Source organism: Fukomys damarensis, unplaced genomic scaffold, assembly GCF_012274545.1.
Source record: "Fukomys damarensis isolate Sample0158 unplaced genomic scaffold, DMR_v1.0_HiC HiC_scaffold_34, whole genome shotgun sequence".
NCBI classification, from domain to species: Eukaryota; Metazoa; Chordata; class Mammalia; order Rodentia; family Bathyergidae; genus Fukomys; species Fukomys damarensis.
The window spans coordinates 24,765,274-24,783,517 of record NW_022900946.1 but is presented as its reverse complement, the minus strand read 5'-3'; the positions used below and the strand labels follow the sequence as shown (position 1 = coordinate 24,783,517).

At 54.2% G+C, this 18,244-nt stretch overlaps 1 protein-coding gene across 2 annotated transcripts in view; it reads right to left on the bottom strand.

Moving 5' to 3' along the window:
- Positions 1–645: 645 nt before the first annotated feature.
- Positions 646–18,244, bottom strand: part of Med15 (mediator complex subunit 15) — a 65,441-nt gene continuing 47,842 nt past the window's right edge. The window contains exons 7-21 of one of the 2 annotated variants that reach the window (XM_010620741.3): positions 18,064–18,234; positions 16,222–16,560; positions 14,271–14,378; positions 10,848–10,930; positions 6,692–6,707; positions 5,137–5,157; positions 4,942–5,069; positions 4,722–4,849; positions 4,433–4,567; positions 4,296–4,359; positions 3,384–3,450; positions 2,841–3,001; positions 2,589–2,755; positions 2,124–2,222; positions 646–1,668 (exon numbers count right to left, since the gene is read on the bottom strand). In XM_010620741.3, the coding sequence (XP_010619043.1) occupies positions 1,532–1,668; positions 2,124–2,222; positions 2,589–2,755; positions 2,841–3,001; positions 3,384–3,450; positions 4,296–4,359; positions 4,433–4,567; positions 4,722–4,849; positions 4,942–5,069; positions 5,137–5,157; positions 6,692–6,707; positions 10,848–10,930; positions 14,271–14,378; positions 16,222–16,560; positions 18,064–18,234 (1,824 nt within the window). In that variant the 3' untranslated portion in view covers positions 646–1,531. The remainder of the gene's footprint in view (positions 1,669–2,123; positions 2,223–2,588; positions 2,756–2,840; positions 3,002–3,383; positions 3,451–4,295; positions 4,360–4,432; positions 4,568–4,721; positions 4,850–4,941; positions 5,070–5,136; positions 5,158–6,691; positions 6,708–10,847; positions 10,931–14,270; positions 14,379–16,221; positions 16,561–18,063; positions 18,235–18,244) is intronic. The other variant, XM_010620740.3, reaches the window with a different exon arrangement.

Sequence of the window (18,244 nt, the reverse complement as noted above, 5' to 3'; positions counted from 1 at the left end):
TAAGGGGAAAAAATGAGAATCAAGACCTGTCATGTAGAGGTACAAGATCCCAACAATGAATGTGACTGTACTGTATCCCTAAAATGTACCAATAAACTCAATTAAAGCTGAAAAAAAAAAAAAAGTATTACCTTAATTGTTGAAGGCTGCAAATAAAGCTTGTTTCTCCAAGACCTAAGAGTCCTTCTCCACTGGTTTTCAGGTGTCTCCTGTCAGCCTGCCTGTCTTCCAGGCTTTGGTCCCTCTGGGGGACGTACCGGACTACACATACTGGACACTCCCGGGGGCACCCAATGCTGCTGCTGAGTGGTCTAGCTGAGCAACCTGCATCCTGGGAGGGCCACAGCAAGGAAGAACCACTCTTTCCGGGGTGTCCACTTTAGTCAACAGTGGCATGCAACACCTCAGGGCAGTCGGTTCGGTGCCTACCACCACCCAGCAGCATGGTGCTCCGGGCCCTACGGCTCCATTTCCTGGGCATTGATTTCAGCAGGAAGTCGGTCATGAAGCTTGGCATGACACAGGCTGAGAAACAGAATGCTGTTTGGAGAAGATGTAAGGTCTGGGGCCAGCAGACACTGTCTTCAAAGCCAGCAGCAGCCCTGACAGGACAGTAGGCCCAGATGCATAGAGAAGGGATACAGGGAGGGACTCCTGACAAACACAGGAATAATAAATTTATTATATGAACCACATATGATAGGGTAGTGCACATATAAAAAGGGAACTCATCACCAGAGGACAGCTGGCTGCTGCTCACTGCGGCAGGCAACACAGAGGTGCTGCGTAGCTGCATCCCACTGGGAGTCCACTCTAGGGGTGGTGCAGAGAGCAGGGTATTGTGAGGATGCCAGGTCCCGAGGGTGGTACCCAGCTGGTCAGTCTTCAGCCCTCACCATGGGAACCTGGCACCCTTGCCCAAGAGGGACACAGGTGTGCCAGGGGCAGGCTCCTTTGACTTCCAGCCCCTGCTCCCTCACAGCACAGCCTGATGCCCACCTGTGGCAGGGGACTCCTTGCTGCCTGGAGGGTGGCCTTCACTCTGAAATGGAGCCCGGGACCCAGGTCTAGGAGCGTATGCCACAGGCAGCATGGCCAGAACCCAGCACTGCTCAAAGAGCTGTGCGGTCAGGATTTCCTATGTCCTCTTCCACGTCATCCTGTGGGAATGAGCAGAGCGTGTGCTAACTCGCAAGACGCTTGATGAGACCCTGAGTTCTCCCTCATGCTGCTGAGAGTGGACAAGAAGCCTGGAGAGGCCACGGGACACCGTCCATGGCGTGACTTTCTGGAGGGTGTTGTGTGAAGAATCTTCTCTAGAAAGACCCCTTCCTTCACCTCCCGATTCAGTCAGCTCCACGGCCGCCTGGCCCAGTACTGTACAATATGGGAAGACCCCAAGGCAGAAGAGAAAAGCAGGAAAGCTAACCTAACCCCAGGCTCTCTAAGGAAGCCAACACCTAGAAAGGTCCAATATGAGGTGTGGATCCACAGAACGGACAAGGCTCTTGGTTGTTCCTGCCATTTCCGGCTAGGCGGCCGAGAGGCAGGCCTGGTGGATGCTCTGTGCCCAGGTGTTGAGCAGGGCTGTGACCGAGTGCTTGTCAGGGAGCTGCAGCAGCCTGGAGGTCATGCACCGGTGTACTGACTGCAGAAAGGGGTTGGCGTCTGCAACAAAGCAGTGAGCTGTGAGCAGCGGGCCCTCAGTGAGGCAGCCAACCACATCGGAGCCAGCCCACACATGCGCCTCTGTGGGAAGGACAGCCCTGCATCCTTCTGCATTCGCCGGACAACAGGGCTCTTCACCCACAGTCGTAACCTAAGTCAAAAACTGGAATGTGAGCTGGTTTTCTAAAGCCTCATCATGCAGTTGGATTCGCGAGACCAAACTCCTGCCGGTGGCCCTGGGTCAGCCTTGCAGCTCCACCATGGCCACCGGGAGCAGCTGGGTGCCCTGGAGCTGTGGGGCTCAGCCTTCCCCACCGAACACGGAATGCAGGGCACGATGACGGGCACAGAGCCCCGTTCCCTGCAGTGCCCTGCTCTGGACGGTCTGGAGGGAGGAGGCACGTGCAGGCCGTCCAGTGCTGATCCCAGCCCCGCACACCTCTCGGTTCACCCACCGTACTGCCACTGCCGGTCGATCCACAGCGGGCTCTGGGCAGGGTAGTCAGCAGGCACGCTGAGCTCCAGGGGTGGCACACTTGGGAGGTCCTTGTCGTCTGCAAGACATGAGGCTGCACCTGTGCCCCAAGCCCTGACCTGATACACCAACCCGCTCGCACCACAGCCCTGATCCCGAACAGGGCTCTTCACGCTCTGAAAGGCTCTGCCAAGGCTTGCTGCAAAGCCGGGAGGGCTCCAAACACAGCCAGCAGCCACCGGCGGGGGAGAGGGAGTTGAGGGTATGGGCTCAGAGCCTGGGAGCAAGGCCACGCTGCCCGGAAGTGAGGACAGGCAGTGGGCAGGCTGTGTGAGTGCAGGGCCAGCAGGGAGGAGGGGAGCATTGTCTTGAAGGCCTAGATACCTCATGGCCCCGGGCATGGGTGGCAGAGCCCCTCGGCCCCCCGCCCTACTCGGCCACTCACCCAGCTTGCATATGAGGTGGACGGTGCCGTTGTTACTGCAGTGAGAAGGGTCCAAGTTCACCAGGAATTTGGGGTCTAATCTGGCCACCTCCCCTTGCAGCACATTGGGGATGCTCTGCCGCTCATCCTCCTCAAACCTGCGCTTCCGACTACACAGCACGGGCGCCCTGGAGGAGCAGCTGCGGTGACCACACTGGACCCGTGCAAGCCCCCGGCCGCCACCCACCTCCGGACCCGCATGGCTGTACGTACGTGATGGCAGGGCCGTGGATGGCTGTCATGGCCGGCACAAATGTGCGGTAGAGGGAGTGATTGAAGACCGGCGAGCGGATGTTGGCCAGGACGGCATCCAGGAGCGGCTGACACAGGTCCTGCTGCTTGGTTGGCAGCACTGGGGGCGGCGGGGGTGTGGGCTACGGACAGGACAGGAGGATCAACAGCCTGGGCTCAAAGCTGCACCCACTCTGAGGCCTTCCAGAGCCCGAGGCTGACGCCTTACTCAGCACGGCCCCCACCTTCACCAAGCCCGGACACAGCTCTAACCCCTGCAGCCTCATTCCCACCCAGGTATCCTTCCCCACGGTACTGGGCTGCCAGAGACACCCATAGGGTCCGAAGACAGAGGGCGACTTCTCCCATATTCCCACTCTCCCCATCACCAGCCTGGAAGAACTTCCGGGTGGAGCCCTAGGCCTGGGCCCTACTGGCCCCAAACAAGAAGGCTTCTTTCAGCCAAGTTCCAAGGTGCTACAGGGTGGGCCCTATCTCCTCAGAGGTGCCTGCGGCTCCACTTACCACCGCCATGTCATTCTTGAGCTTCTCCAGGGCGATCTCACACTTTTGCAGCGTTTTCAGGGGACATCTGAGGGGAGGGGGATGTGGGCTGTCTCTCTATGGTGGCAGCTGGGCAAGCTGGTGACTCAGGTACTCACCCCAACCACTGCCTGCCTGGCCTCCCTGGGCCTCAGCCACTGGAAACCTGCATGGGAAGCCTAGCCAGTTGGCCAGCTAAGAAGGTCTCGGTCTCATCTGGGCCAACCCATGCCCGTTGGCCCCACAACCCCAAGAAGGGGTCAACCTCAGAGGGCCTGGAGGGCAGTCCAGCTCCACTGGGCCCCATTCAGCAGTGCCCGGTATCTGACCCAGACAAGCCGGACAAGAACTTTCTGGAAGAGGAGGAACAGAATGTGAGCTGAGGCAGCAAGATGGGAGAGATGTGCATAGCTCTGCGGTGCTGCACAAGTTCCTATGCTCACAGCAGCCTGTGGCTGGTGGGCCAGTCTTCCACATGCTTTTCTTGGGTACCACCTTGTTTCATTTTCCTGAGGAGGCAAATAGGGTGACCCAGATAAAGTCTCCTAACCCAGGTCACCAGCACAGTGGGCAAAGATGAAGGTCAGTCCCAGGCCTGTCGTGACTCGCTGACGAAGAGGCCCCTGCAAACCAAGACCCAGCTCACTAGCTGAGGTCCCACTGAGCCAAACTGTGACAGCCACAGGTGGAAGTGTGAGGGTCAGAGCAGCAACCTGGAGCAGGCAAAGGCTGGGCAGCAGACAAAGTCAGAGCTCCACACCGCAGCACACACCTAACGAGCATCTGGGACCTTCAGCAGGGTCCTCTGCTACACTATCAGCGCCAAGCCCTGGGGACCCTTCATGAGCTGCAGCACAGCCCTGTCTAGTCTCAGAGCCTTGGGGCAAAGCTTACCGCTTTGAGGGGTCAGTCAGAATATCCAGAAGACTCTTCATCTTACTCAGGTCCTTTTTTCTGTCTAGGACAGAGAGGGGACACTAAGACCCAGGTACACAGACGGCCCCTGCCCTCAGCCCGGCCACTGGCCCCACCTTCATTCTTGTCGATCTTGTTGATCATGCGGCGCAGGGGCTCGATGTACTTCGATAGTTGCTTCAGCTTGTCCAGGTACTGCTGCTCCTCAGCCTGGCTGGAGCCTGCCGGGCTCATGACAGAGCTGGGGTTCACTGTAGGACACCGTGGGTGAGGCCTAGCTCTGAAAACCCTCAGGTAAGGCATCAAGCTCTGAGAGGCCCAAGAGCACAAGCGCCCTTACTTATTTAGGCCTCATAAAGGGGACGCTTGGTGCCTCATGGAACCCCAGTCCCAGGTCCCACTTACCAGGGGTATTTAATGGTCCAGGGGAAGGGACACTGAAATTCTGTGGGGTGCGTGCTGTCACTGGGCTCTGGGAAGGCTGAGGTGAGGGGCTGGGCAGGAAGCTGCTGGGGGATGGGGCAGGACCGGAGCTGTAGCCAAATGAGAGAAAGCAGGTCTGAGCCAGGGGCACCGGGCGTGCCCACCTGAGGACCGGACTAGAGGGTGTCCCGGCCGGGCTTACCTGACGTTCGAGTTGGGCTGCGAGCCAGGCTGCGGGGACGGCTGTGGGGGAGGGGGCATCGACTGCGGAGTCTGCACCTGCTGGCCCGGTGACGGTGAAGACAGCATGGTAAGGCCACTCTGGCTGACCTGGAAGTGGAGGGCATGAACCGACTGACAGTCGTACAATCCCACAGGCCTCCGTGCCGCCTGCCACCATAGCCACAGGCCCGTCACCCTTCCCAGCCTAACCTGTTCCCTCGTCTTTCCAAATTCGCACCAAGCAACAGCCCACCCCGGATACACAGAATGTACCTGCAAGAGCTACGCACCCAGCCGAGCCTCTGCCATAGCCCTCGGAGCCCTGGGGCTGTCACAGCCACTCACCCCCACGCCTCCGTGGGCCGCACGCATACTGCTGCCCAACTGTGGCCACAGCTCCACACCTCCGTCCTACCACTCTGCTGCTATGGTCCCAGGAGAAGCGGGTGAGAACCACGCTGGGTTCCCGGTCCAGGTCCCGCCCACCAAGGACTCCAGGCCATCCCGTGGGACAGCAAGGCCGAGAACAGGGACGTGGCCACCACAGCGGCTCAGCCCTTTAGGACCTATGGCCCGGACCAAGCCTGAGAAGCGACGCGGCACACCGATCGCCGGCTCTCACTGACCATGCCACGCAGTGCGGCCCAGGGCACTGTGTGCACTGGGGTAGCAGGGGGATCATCACCCACACTGTGATGATTTCCACATGGCCGGGTCAGAGGCCTCAAACCAAAGTAAGAGAGGGAATGGACTGTTCCTACCACCCTGTGACACCCAGTGCTGAGCTGAACAAAAACCGCAGGCTCCCCTGCAGGTCTGACACACCACTGAGTCCCAGGGGACCGACACGTTGCACATACACGTACCAGAATCAACCCGGGTGCTAACAAAAGTCTAGGCCCAAAGTTCCATGCAGAGAACTACAATGGCACCAACGAGCAGAAAGCAAAGGCCCTGGATCCCAATGAGCACCTTACCCCACCCCAGTCCAGAGGGCAGGCCTGGCTCTGCAGTGGCTCCCTCTCGGCCCTGCCCCTCAGGTACCCACTCTCCCTCCTTTCTGGTCCTGAGCCTCCAACTGCACCCAGGCCCCGATGACACAGCTGTCCCTTTAGAAACTAGGTAGCTCTTGTCCACAGCCTAGAAACTGGGGCTCCTCTGGGGCAGTGAGGCAGCTGCAGGGAGTCGTCACTGGACAGGGGCTGTTGCAGTGGGATGGTCACCTCACAGCTCGTGTTCCTGACCACAGGGCACAGGGACCTCCTGTTGACACCCTCTGCTCTTGGGGAGGGCAGAGCAGGGTTCTCAGAGGCTGTGTCTCCACGCACCAGAGTGTGGAGGGCAGCCAGCTGCATAAGCCTCCGGGGGACAGGACACCCAGGCCCAGCCCAGGGTCATGTTCTCAGGAAACACAAGGGCCTCACCCTCTGTGAGAGGAGCCTGGACCCCAGCGTCATGCCTCTTCTCACACCCTAAGGAGACCTAGGCACTTTCTCCTAAGTACTCTCCAGGATCTAGGATGGCACGCTGGTCTGTACACACAGGGCTTCTCCAGCCCTTCCAGGCAGTTGTCTGCCCCCGAATCCCATCAGCACCTCCACTTCTGTCCCCGCGGGGCTCCCAGGCACATGGGTCCTTCTCAGCAATTCAGCTGCCCCAGGCCAGGGTAGTCTGCAGACCCCAGGTGACGGGAGGCAGGAAACAAACGTCCAGCAGAGAGTAAGACAAACCAGGGGCAGCCTTTCACTTCCAAAGCAGAAAAGGGTCTTGAGACCCAAGTCACTGCCCCCACCACCCTGACTCGAAGACCCATCTTCAGACAGAACCGGCCAGAGCGCCGTCCAGTGGGGTGGGAACAAACCCAGCCTTTAGGGAGCAGGGCAGGAGATACCACCGCGTCTTGTCAGGAATGAGCTCCTTGCAGGGGGGGAAACGACCCTCCGTGGGCTCTCTTTCTGCTAGCGGCACAGGGATGGAAATGCCACAGCTGCTAGCAAAAGCCACAGGAGATCCTGGGGAAGAGCCTGTGAGCGCCGACTGGGGCCTCACACACCCGCCCCACGGGTGGGAACGTGGGGTCTCAAGGTCACACACAGCCAGTGCTGTCGTGCAGTGAGCCCAGGTCCAGTGCCGTTCAGTGCCTCAGGAATGGCGGCACACTGCACTTTCCTGGGGAAGGGGACTGCACACAATAGCCACAGGGGGTCACGGGGCTGCGCAGAGCAGTCGGGCCAGAGCGCAGATGGACGGGCAGGTGGGAGTGGGTTAGGGTAGGAGGGATGCAGGGCCAAAGCAGAACAGAAAGGTTGGCCCCGGTAGCTGGGTCCCACAAACCAACCTTAGGACAGGCTGGCACCGTGAGCTCTAGCTCTCTCTGGGTCACCTCCACTGTTCAACACCCCAGCATAGCCCTGAGCAGGCCCCGATGAGTTATCTTCCAGAGCTCAGAGGAACACGGTCCCACCACGGTGCCGTCCACTTTACACCCACTCAGAAGTGTGAGCACAGAAACTCCACATCACCCACTGGACCCTACGTGGGGCACTATGTCTGGTACGTGCCTGGCCTAGAATCCTACTGGTCACAGTTGTTGGGGCCCATAACGTATCCTCACCACAGCACAGAGATGCACTCGTGGAACAAAAGGACACACAGGAGTCTCAAAAAGCCAGTGGTGGCACAAGTCTACAAGCTGAGGCATGAGAATCACAAGCTTGGGTCCAGCTTGGGCAACTCAGCAAAGACTCTGTCTCCAGGGGCAGCAGGGCTGGGGATGTAACTCAACCTTCCGTACCTGGGGGAGGTGGGGCACAGGGGGAGAGGCCAAAGAGTGCCTGAATCTCTGCGTGCTGTTCCTGGAGCCAATGTGTGATCCCAAGGAAAGAGAGACAAAAGAAACAGCTGGAGCAGACGCGGACTGGTCGACTTGTGTCGTGCTGAAGAATGAGAACAGGCAGCTGGGGAAGACAGAAGCTGCAGGACGCGCTGAGGTCAGGAGGCACTGGAAACCCTACGTGAGGTGCAGCTTCCAGCCAAGCTCAGTGGCCAGGAAAGGAATGGGGCAGTTCCCAGCTACATGTTTCTTTTGCCTTTAGTGCTAGGAATCCAGGGTCTTCAGAGGCGAGGCAGAAGCTCCACCGCTGAGCCGCATCCCCAGCCGTGACTCTAAGGACACTCTTAGGATAAGTTCTCTTTACTGGGGAGGATATAAATTAGAAAGTCACTGCCACAAAAGCAGCTGCGAGGTTCCCGGAGCCAGATGACTGTCCAGCGAGCGCAAGGCCCAGGGTGATTCCAAGGTCCTGGACAGAGGCTGGGCTCTTCCGTTCAGAGGTCGCTCGGAGCCAGGAGTGTAGCAGGCTGCATGAGGGAAGCCCACCAAGGCTGGGCCTACGTGGAGGCTGCGGAAAGGAGGATCCCACGGGCAGGACTGAGATCACACAGCACTGCACAGCACTGCACAGCACTGCACAGCACTGCGTGGGCAGCGGGAGGCTGCCAGGGTTCTCTCCATTGACTTTTCTCCCTTCTCTGAGTATTTTCAGAGTCTCCTTTCTCTCAGTGGGGTAGATGAATGAGTCTGCTTTAGAAAACAAATGCCAGAAATCCTCTGACTAGATTGTTACTGGGACAGCAGTATTTCCTAAATGCTGCTGGATTTGTCCTCAACACACTACCCGAAAGTTTCAGGGGTACGATCCCCTACCACAGGCACTAATAGTATGCGTCTGTGAGTGGGGAGGTAGGTGGCATTGTCTGGTGATGGCTGTCACTATGGCCACAAAATGCAATGAGGATGAAGCAATTTCTCCATATGGTACATTATTTTGACTTTATCTTGTGTCTTTCTTTCCTCCCCTCCACCTCTTCCTGGCCTTTTGGGGTTGGGAGGTACTGCAGACGGTTATGACGTACCTGGCATCACTAGGGTGGACTTGATTTGGAGTCGGGTGGGGAAGGCTGGGAGGGGAGTGGAGAGATTTGGCCCATTGAGAAGCTCAAGTGGAAACATCAAGAAAACAGCAGCTAGGGGTGTTGTGCATGCAGCATGCTGCAACAGATGGAGGGCAAGACGAGGCCTGGAACAGAACCTGGTGTGGCAGGTGTGTGGAGCCGTGGGGCTGTGAAGGAGGCCCCTGGGGAGCACGGGAGGGCCTGCTCAGACAGGAGTAAGAGCAAGGACTTCAGCTAAACAGCACTGAGGTGTTTCCAGAAGGCTCCCACTGAGAGGCCAAAGTGTGACAATTTCATCTGTGCACCTGGGTCCCTGTGGCCCCTGTTTATAAGAGGAGCTGAATGCCCGAACCAGGACCTGCAGCAGTGAGAACCAACAAGATTCTGCACACAAAAAACCCACCTTGAGGCCTAGCACATTATCACATACTCAAAGTGCTGAAGACTAAAAAAAACTTATTATTATTATTATTATTTTTTTTTTGGTACAGGGGATTGAACTTGGGTCCTTGCGCTTGCAAGGCAGGCGGCGGAACCACTGAGCTAAATCCCCGCACCCCCCCCAATTTTTTTAAGTAGCAAAATTTACTGAGGAATAGCTCCTAAGACAGGAGGGGTATCAAAATGGGTTGCCCGAGACTTGTATTTATTAAAAGCAGTCCTACACGCTGTGGATAAAGTCATTTGCCCCTACAAGGCCACCTCACTGTGAATCCAAAAGGTACCAAGCCAGTGAGGTGACTGTTCAAGTGAGGACAAGGATCATACCTGTTTGTGGGCTCCCAGGGAAGGGCAGGGTCTACTGCTGTCTGCTAGGATTCCCTGTGACAAAAAGGGAATTTTGAAGGTCTTCTGGCAGATTTAAGGTTTTCACAACAAAACTACCAAAATGGAAAGTCTGTACGATGCAAGGTCTTTAACAGTTTCATCTTAGAATCTTACAACACTGCTTGGCACACAAGAACCCATGTAGTACCTGTTTGTTAAAGAAATGAATATACAGTCGGGCGTGATGGCGCATACCTATAATCCCAGCACTCGGGATGCTGAGGCAGGAGGATCGCTTTGAGTTTGAGACCAACCTGGACTACACAGTGAGTTCCAGGTCAGTCTCAACTACATAGTGAGGCCCTGTCTCAAAAAAAAAAGAAAAGAAAAGAAAAGAAAAGAAAAGAAAAGAAAAGAAAAGAAAAGAAAAGAAATGAATATACTGTGAGATGATTCTACATTGCATATAATGGAAAGCCAGGAGCTAACTTCCTTAAAAGATATAATGTAGCTGGGCACGGTGGCACATATCTATAATCCCAGTATTTGGGAGGCTGAGGCAGGAGGATTGCTACAGGTTCAAGGACAGGGCAAACTATAGGGCAAGACCTTGTCTCAAAAACAAACAAAAAGAATGTAATATACACAGAAGTTCACATTTACCTAGGAAGGTTAAGTGTGTAGTAAATTCTGCTGGCTACCAAACTCTAGGGAGCTGTCCTGGGCCAACTCAACTTTCACAAACAATAGACGTCTTCGGTGATCTGCACTGTCCTGATGGGAGCCACTAGCTTCCTCAGGGGCTACTTACTGAGCTCAAAGTATAACTGGTACAAACAAGGAACTGAGCTTTTAGTTTCATTTAATTTTAATTAATTTAAATGTTAACAGTAAAGTATATCTAGAAAGCAAAGCTATTTGCATGGCTTGGTTTATTTCACCATGAAAATGACAGCAAGATGACTATTTTAAACTGGAAGGTAGGGGGTGGGCATTATTCACTTCCCAAGAAACATGAGCTGGGCGTGGCCTCAAACAGATTAAAAAGTGACACTTGATATATAGTGAGCTGAAAGTCACTGCAAAGGAAGCCACTGAAGATAGCAGACGTGCTTCACAAAGGCTCTCAGGAAGGTAAGTTATCTGTGGCAGGGGCCGTACAACCAAAGGATGGAGGACAGACTGGAGTTAGATGGGAGCTGGGCTCTCACATGCATCCCGCCTTGGGCCAAGGCTTTAGCAATCACCTCTGAGCACATGGGGTCAGCAGACGCGGTGACAGCAACAAGAATCACAGTGCACAGCAAGTAGAGAGGATGTGTGCAGCCTTTACAAGGAGGAGCCTCGGGACGAAGCCCCTTTGGCAGTTCCAGGTGGCCCGGGAGGAGGGGAGCACAGGGACGTGTTCAAGCTCACGAGGTCTTTCTATCCCACCAGCTGCGCTCCTGCAGCAGCGGTTGTCATGAATACTCTTCTGAGCTGTGGACAGACTAGAACCCCGTAGCCCAGAGTGTCAGAGCCAGACTGCAGGAGCCGAGGCAGAGGTTCTGGGAGACTAGGCTCCTGGGACCGACTAGGAAAGGGGACGGGCCACCAAGGCTTCCTCCAAGAAAAGCTGAGCGTCACTAACACAGAAGGCACGTCCCTTCTCAGAAGTACCCCTCCGAGAGCCTCACATCGCTGACAGCTCCTGCAGGCTCTATGGAGGAGCTGGTTTCTTTCATAACTAAAAACTAGGGAGAAGGTGGGCAGGAGAGCCTGGAGCCCAGCTGAGGGCCTCCTCCCTTACGAGGAAGGCCCATTCCACAGGGACGTGCATCCAGTCAGCCCCTAAACACAGAGATGGTCACTGAGTGGAAATTCTAGCATCGGCCATGACGCCTCTTTTTGTCAATTTATATCCCTCGCCTAGCGGGGGTAGCTCACATGACAAGCTTAGCAGACACTGATGTTCCTTAGTCCTGCGCTCTCTCCCTACGTAGTTCAAGTTGGCCTTGAGCTTACTACATAGCCCAGTCTGGCCTTCGCTCCAGCGACCCTCCCGAGGTTGCCTTGGCTTTTTTATTTGCTATTCCTCACGTAGCGAGGGGCAGTATCACCCACAGTGGAATCACTAGGACACAACAGACTTCTTTTTTTCCTCTATAAGACCAGGGTAGAGCGAGTATCCATTTTCAAACAATTCCTATACTTTTGTCTCTTAAGCTTCTATTCTTCTAGTATATAAAAACTCAGCTTTATTTTATAGGTTGCAACTGTCATCAAAGACAGATACCCATTTATGGATGCGCGTGCGACAAAGCTGACATACAACTGCTCTCTGAGTGAGAGAACGACCTGACCCCCTTACCTCCCTCTGAGCCTTTCTGTACAGTGACCAAAGCACGGAGAGCCAGGCCTGCAGCCTGGGCTGGGTGGGGTTTCCTTGAATTCCTTTCTGGGTAGCTATGTGTTGGAAAGTTGTGAAATGTCATCACTTGATAGTGAGTTCCAGTTGGTAGTTTCTGTTTTCACTGGAATTTCTGGCTAAAAGAAAATGAATAGGCTGGGGATGTAGCTCAGTGACAGAGGGATTTGCTAGCATGCAGGAGGTGGGTTCAATACCTTGTACCACAAAAAAAATTTTTTAGAGTGTGGACTACTGGAAGATGGTGGAACTATCAGAAAATGGTGAAAACCTTTACCAGGTGGAGCCTACAAAAAAAAAAAAAAAAAAAAAAAAAAAAAAAAAGAGGTAGAGCTTAGTAGACTTAAAGAACACCGGAATGCCAAGCTCCTCCTGGATGATGCACCTGACAAACTGAAGGCACAGTCCTTGATAAACCAAACCTGCGTGGAAATAAACCAAAGGGGTGACTATGCTTCACCTTTCCTAGCTACCACAGATCCTGCAATCTTTCCACTGACTCCACCTAAACAGAAAGACCCTAACCTTCCTTTGACCCTCCACTTGCCACTGATCCTCAACACTGGGGTGGGAAAGACATTAACAATTAAGGTGCACACTCCAGATGTGACTGCCCTCCGCTGGCCACGTTTCCACACCAGTCGGAAGGCCGCGCCCTGCACACAGGCTCAGTGTGGGGAGCTGAGCACACACAGCGGGCATCCTGCTTCCGGCAGCCGATGAAACACCGGAATGATGGCCCGGCATACACTTCCTCCATCTCGCAGCCTGTGAGCAAGCTGGGAGAATGGGCCCACACCAGCTGCGCACATGGCCCACTGCGCAGCTGTTTGCTTTCCAAACCATGAAAGGTGGGGATGAAAAGAGAACTTCTCTCTCCCTTTCCTGCTGGGCCAGACCAGAGGTACGGAGGTCTCCATAACGAAGGTCTGGTAACAGGGTTGCAAAGCAGCAAGGGAAGTGGCCAGCTTATACTTTGAGAGAAGTCACTGACGTGCTGCCACTTTACTGACGTAGGACAAACCACATCCTTCCGCTGCACAGCAACCAAGAGGAGGGAGCCCAAGGTGACCTGAGACACAGTGGTGGTGAGAGACAGATTCCAATCTCAACAGGGTGGTCGGCCTCCTCCAACTGCAAATGTGAAGCCCACAGTGTATTTCCCATGGCAGTGGGTAACGGGAACACTGGGCCGGGTCACTTGGTACAGTGGCAAGGGGGCTGCGGTTAGATCAGCTGCAAAGACTTCAGGTTCCCTCCACTGGCACGCTTCTCCTCAGGCAGTGTCCAGGGACTTGAACAGTGCAGTGGGGACAGGAAGGGGTATTTCTGAGCCTCCTCCGCAGTGTGAAATGATGTCTGACTGGCTCACAGAGCTGTGGACCCAGACGCAGCTCAGTAGGTTTGCAGGTACGCCAGTCAGTACAGATACACAAAGTGCGGTTACGGCACCGGCTGAGGCTGGAACTCTAACAGCCTCCCTCTATAAGCCGGCACATTCTGACGACTTCTGAAGCCAATCACGCAAGTCAGGACTAGGGGTGCGCCTGTCACCATGTGGACAGAGGGAGAATCAAGGCCCCAGTGAGGTACCTCCCTGTACAGTCACTAGCGTGAAGGTGAGGTGGGCACATCAGCCAAGTTAGAGGAACCCTGGATGTCCTGTCCCCAGACACTAGGAAAGGCCAGGATAGGCCTGCTGTGTCCCATCATTCCACTGACATCTGATCTAGAGCAGACAGGCACGGGCTAGCTGGACAGCACCATGTGAAGGGTCCGTTCTTCCCACGCTCTTGTGGAACACACACCTGCCCATGTCTAAACACTCAGTGCTGTTCTCATCTTCTTCCTACGTTCAGAGGAGCCGCCCCACCCGCCAGTCCCGTCTTTAGGGGCTCAGATGGAAGCAGAGTGAAGACGAAACCGTGCTCGGAGCAGAGAAAGAAGAGAAGACAAGGGTGCCGGGGGTAAAATGAAAGCCTCACACACTACATGTGCAGTTGGCAGGGTCCCGGTCGGGACTGAACAGAGCTGTCTACCCTGAAAACACGGCACGTTTCAGAGTGCAAAGGAGAGATGATTCCCCATGCTTCACCACCGCAGACCCTAAACCAAACTGGAACCTCACTGGACCTCTAAGGGAGGTGGACACGCACCAGCTAGCGACCCGAGGCCTTTACCTGAACTCCAGAAGCCACCATCTGGGCAGCCTGTGCTGTCTGCACTGCTGGCTGCTGCTGTACCTGAGGCTGTACCTGTGGCTGCTGGACCACCATCGGAGCTCGGACCTGCAGGAAGGATGGATTTGATTTGGAATTGCCTGGCGCAGAGAGTAGAGCACACAGTACCTCTGTGGGAACGAAGGCAACTGAACCTTTCTAAAGAAGGGAGATGAGATTATCATGATTGCACAGGCCATGATGTAACTGTTACTCGCTGTCACTGATACCATAAGGTCATAAAAAATGTCCCACACCAGCCAAGCTATGAGCTAGCACGGACAAGGCCCTAGCTCCTCTAACTCTGCTGAGAAGCAGCACCCCCAACACCAGCTATTGCAGTGAGCAGAGCAATGGCCTCTACAAAGCCGAATGCCTAGCCTAACCTGCTCATCCTCTGGCTAAATATGCTGATGGTCCAGGAGGAAGGAAACCAGGACTGGCCAGCTGGCAGCTCAGCTAGAAAGATGAGCTTGGGTAAAAGAGTCAGGGAAGAAAAGCAGACAATGTAGGACCAAGTGCAAAAAATCTGCACAGGGATAAGACAGGCCCCAACTAGACCCAGACAGGCGGCCCCTCCCTCGACGTCTCCAGGCCACCAGACCCAATCCCAACAGGACACAGCCCATCACACCAAGTTCAGGTCCCGGTGGGCTGGCTCTCGAGTGACAGGTGAGTGACCATTTCTGTCCCTTACGGTCGTCAAGCCTCCCAACCTGCAGCAGGGGGGCTCTCCTTCACTCAGACACTCGGGTCAGGTGAGATTCCTAATCCCACACCACTCCACGAATCACAAACAGAAAAGGTCACAAGAACTAGGGAACTGAAAGGGTGTCACAGTTATATTTATCTCGGTGGCAACACTCTCTGTGCTGTAAATGTCATGGGCTGGATTTACCTTGTAGAGATGTACAAGACTGAAAATAATAGTATTTTATATGAATACCCCTCTCAAAACTATGGAAATGATCAGGCTTTTCAAAAACCTGAAGGTGTAGCTCAATGGTGGAACATATGTTCCACCACCAGCACCAAAGGAAGTAAAAGTTTTAAAAACAATCTTAGGCTGGGCATGGTGGTGCACACCTGTAATCCCAGCACACAGGAGGCTGAGGCAGGAGGATTGCTGTGAGTTCGAGACCAGCCTGGGCTACACAGTGAGTTTCAGGTCAATCTCAACTACACAGTGAGACCCTGTCTCAAAAAACAAACAAACAAAAAAACAAAAAAACTTAGCCAGGCAAGATGGCACACACCTATAATCTTACCACTATGGGAGGCTGAAACAGGAGGATCACAAGTTCAAGACCAGCCTAGGCAATTTATCAAGAACTAAAGGGGCCAGGGATTTAGCTCAGTGGTTCTGCTGCTTTGAAAAGCCCAAGGGCCCAAGTTCGATCCTTGGTAAAAAAAAAAGAAAAAGAAAGAAAGAAAGAAAAGAAAAGAGTAAAAATGTAAGTTAAAAAAAGATTTGGGGGTATAGCTCAGTATGATGGTCTTGGATTCAATTCTTAGTACTGCAGGGAGAAAAAAAACAGATCTCGGCATAGGATATAACTCCAAACAGTAAGTAAAGCACCACGGACATCTGACTGCTGTAGCACATCCTCCCCTGTGGCGAGACTACATGTCAGCCTGATCACCCACCACCTTCAAGCACCACAGACACTACTGAAATCAACCACATGGCCTGGAAAATAAGACATCTCCATGCCGGCTGCAAAAGTAGCTCTCAGAGCATACAGTCCCTCACTGGCCTATGCTACAAAGCCAGATGGGTGGGCCAACATGAGGGTTGTCCAAGTTCTAGTGTGTAAAGAAAACAGTGCCTGGTTGACAGAACTACTAGCCACATGCAACACCATGAGAAGAGATGCACGTGCCTCACTATGTATGGGCTTTGGGTACTTACAAATTTCAGCTGTGGTTGGGCATACAGCATCTGTCCAGGAAGGGCTTGAGCCTGTGACACCAAAGGCTGGCTCTGTGACTGTGGTGGAACTTGTGATGGTTGGTTCTGAGCCACTGGGGGCTGCTGAGCCTGTGGTGGAGGCTGGTGGTGTTGTGGGTGATGCATCTGTGGCAGCTGCTGGGGAAGGGTCTGGGAAGCGGGAGGCTGTGGCTGCTGCATGGGTGGTTGTTGTACTGGTGGCTGGGCCTGCAGAGCCTGCTGCTGCTGCTGCTGCTGCTGCTGCTGTTGCTGCAGCTGCAGCTGTGCCATCCTCTGTAGCTGCTGCTGCTGCTGCTGTATCTGAGGACAGGAAAAGCAGCACTCAGTGACTACCCATAAGCCTCTCAGGTGCCAGCTCCTTCTAGTGCCAGCCTCAGCTCCAGAAAGCCCGGGAGGCATTAACATTGCCTCCATGGAGGCCTGTCTCGCTGACCTCTCACACAGGGAGGGGAGCACATCCCAAGAAAAGGAACCTGGACCCTTCAGGCCAACACCAGCTGTCTTCTAGACACCAAGGACACACCAAGTGTGGCTGTACCCTTGCCACTGGAGACAGATCCACCCTTGGAATGGCTCAAGGGAAATACCCAGAAGGTTTAGGAATAATAAACAGTAGTAGGTGCACCTCCACAAAAGGTAGGCTAAAAGCTCAGGCCAAGTGCAGGTTTCTGCAGCTTTTACCAATGTTGCTGTTTGGAGCCTGGGTGGTCAGCAGTACGAGCTTCCATGATGGCCAGTGTCTACTTCTCACGAGGAAGACAAGTGGGGCTGGGATGCAGTCATCCCAGGGAGAGAAGTCTCCAAGATACAGAGGGGTTCAGCAGGTGCAAAAGAGCCCTTCGCACATTTCTCTCTCAACCAGTATGTGCTAAGAGGACAGATGCTGACACATCTAGTTTCTGACTACAAAACACAGGAGGACAAAACAGCTTCTACCAGCAGGAGTTCCAATGTGACATTACCACTGCCCTACAAACACCAGCTGGAGATCACCTGATACTGTGCGCAGACAGCTGAGAGACAAAATAAGAGGAGTGTTTATGTCTTCAAAAACAAGTCGGGCATGATGGCACATGCCTGTAATCCCAGCACTCGGGAGGCTGAGGCAGGCGGATCGCTGTGAGTTCGAGACCAGCCTGGGCTACATAGTGAGTTCCAGGGCAGTCTCAACTACATAGCGAGACCCTGTCTCAAAAAACCAAAACCCCCCCCCAAAAAAACAAACAAAAAACCTCCAGCAGTACAGTTCAAACATCCCCGAATCTCTTAAGTGTCTGTGCCCTTCCTGTCTCAGTTAATGCCCCACAGTGTGCAGCAGGCCCAAGCTAGGGGACACTCCCAGAAGTGCAGCACCACCCTATGAAGTCAAGGCCTAATTTTCTTGCCAGTCCAACTTTGTGGAAAGTCTACACAGGAAGGCAGGCAGCATCTGTTAAGAAGGACCCTTGGGAAGTAGAGAGAAAAATGTTCAAATGGGAATGGGAACAAGGTAGGAGGGAGGGGAAGGGAAGGAAGAAAAGAAAGAAAAAAACGAAGAGAAGGGAGAAATGGAATAAAGCTTTATAAAGGAGGGGAAGAAGGGCTGGAGGAAAGGGAGGAGAATGGGGAAAAGGGAAACAAGATGTATTATATACAGGTACAAATTCCCTACGATGAATGTTATCACTATGTATATCAAAAGTTTACCTATAAAATTAATAGCAACCAAAAAAGGAGGACCCTTGGTGAGCAACTCCATGGCTGATGCCATCCTAGGCTGAAGGACGGTGGAGGGGCCCGGTGCAGGAGCAGGGAGCCTGGTACCTGTTGCTGGTTTTGATGGTGCAGCTTAATGAGGTGCTGTTGCTGCTGCTGCTGCTGTTGCAGCTGTTGCTGCTGCTGCACCACCGCTTGGAACTGCTGCTGCATGGCACTCTGCTGTGCCTGGAACTGCTGCTGCTGCTGCTGCTGCTGCTGCTGCTGCTGGAGCGCGGCCTGCCGGTGC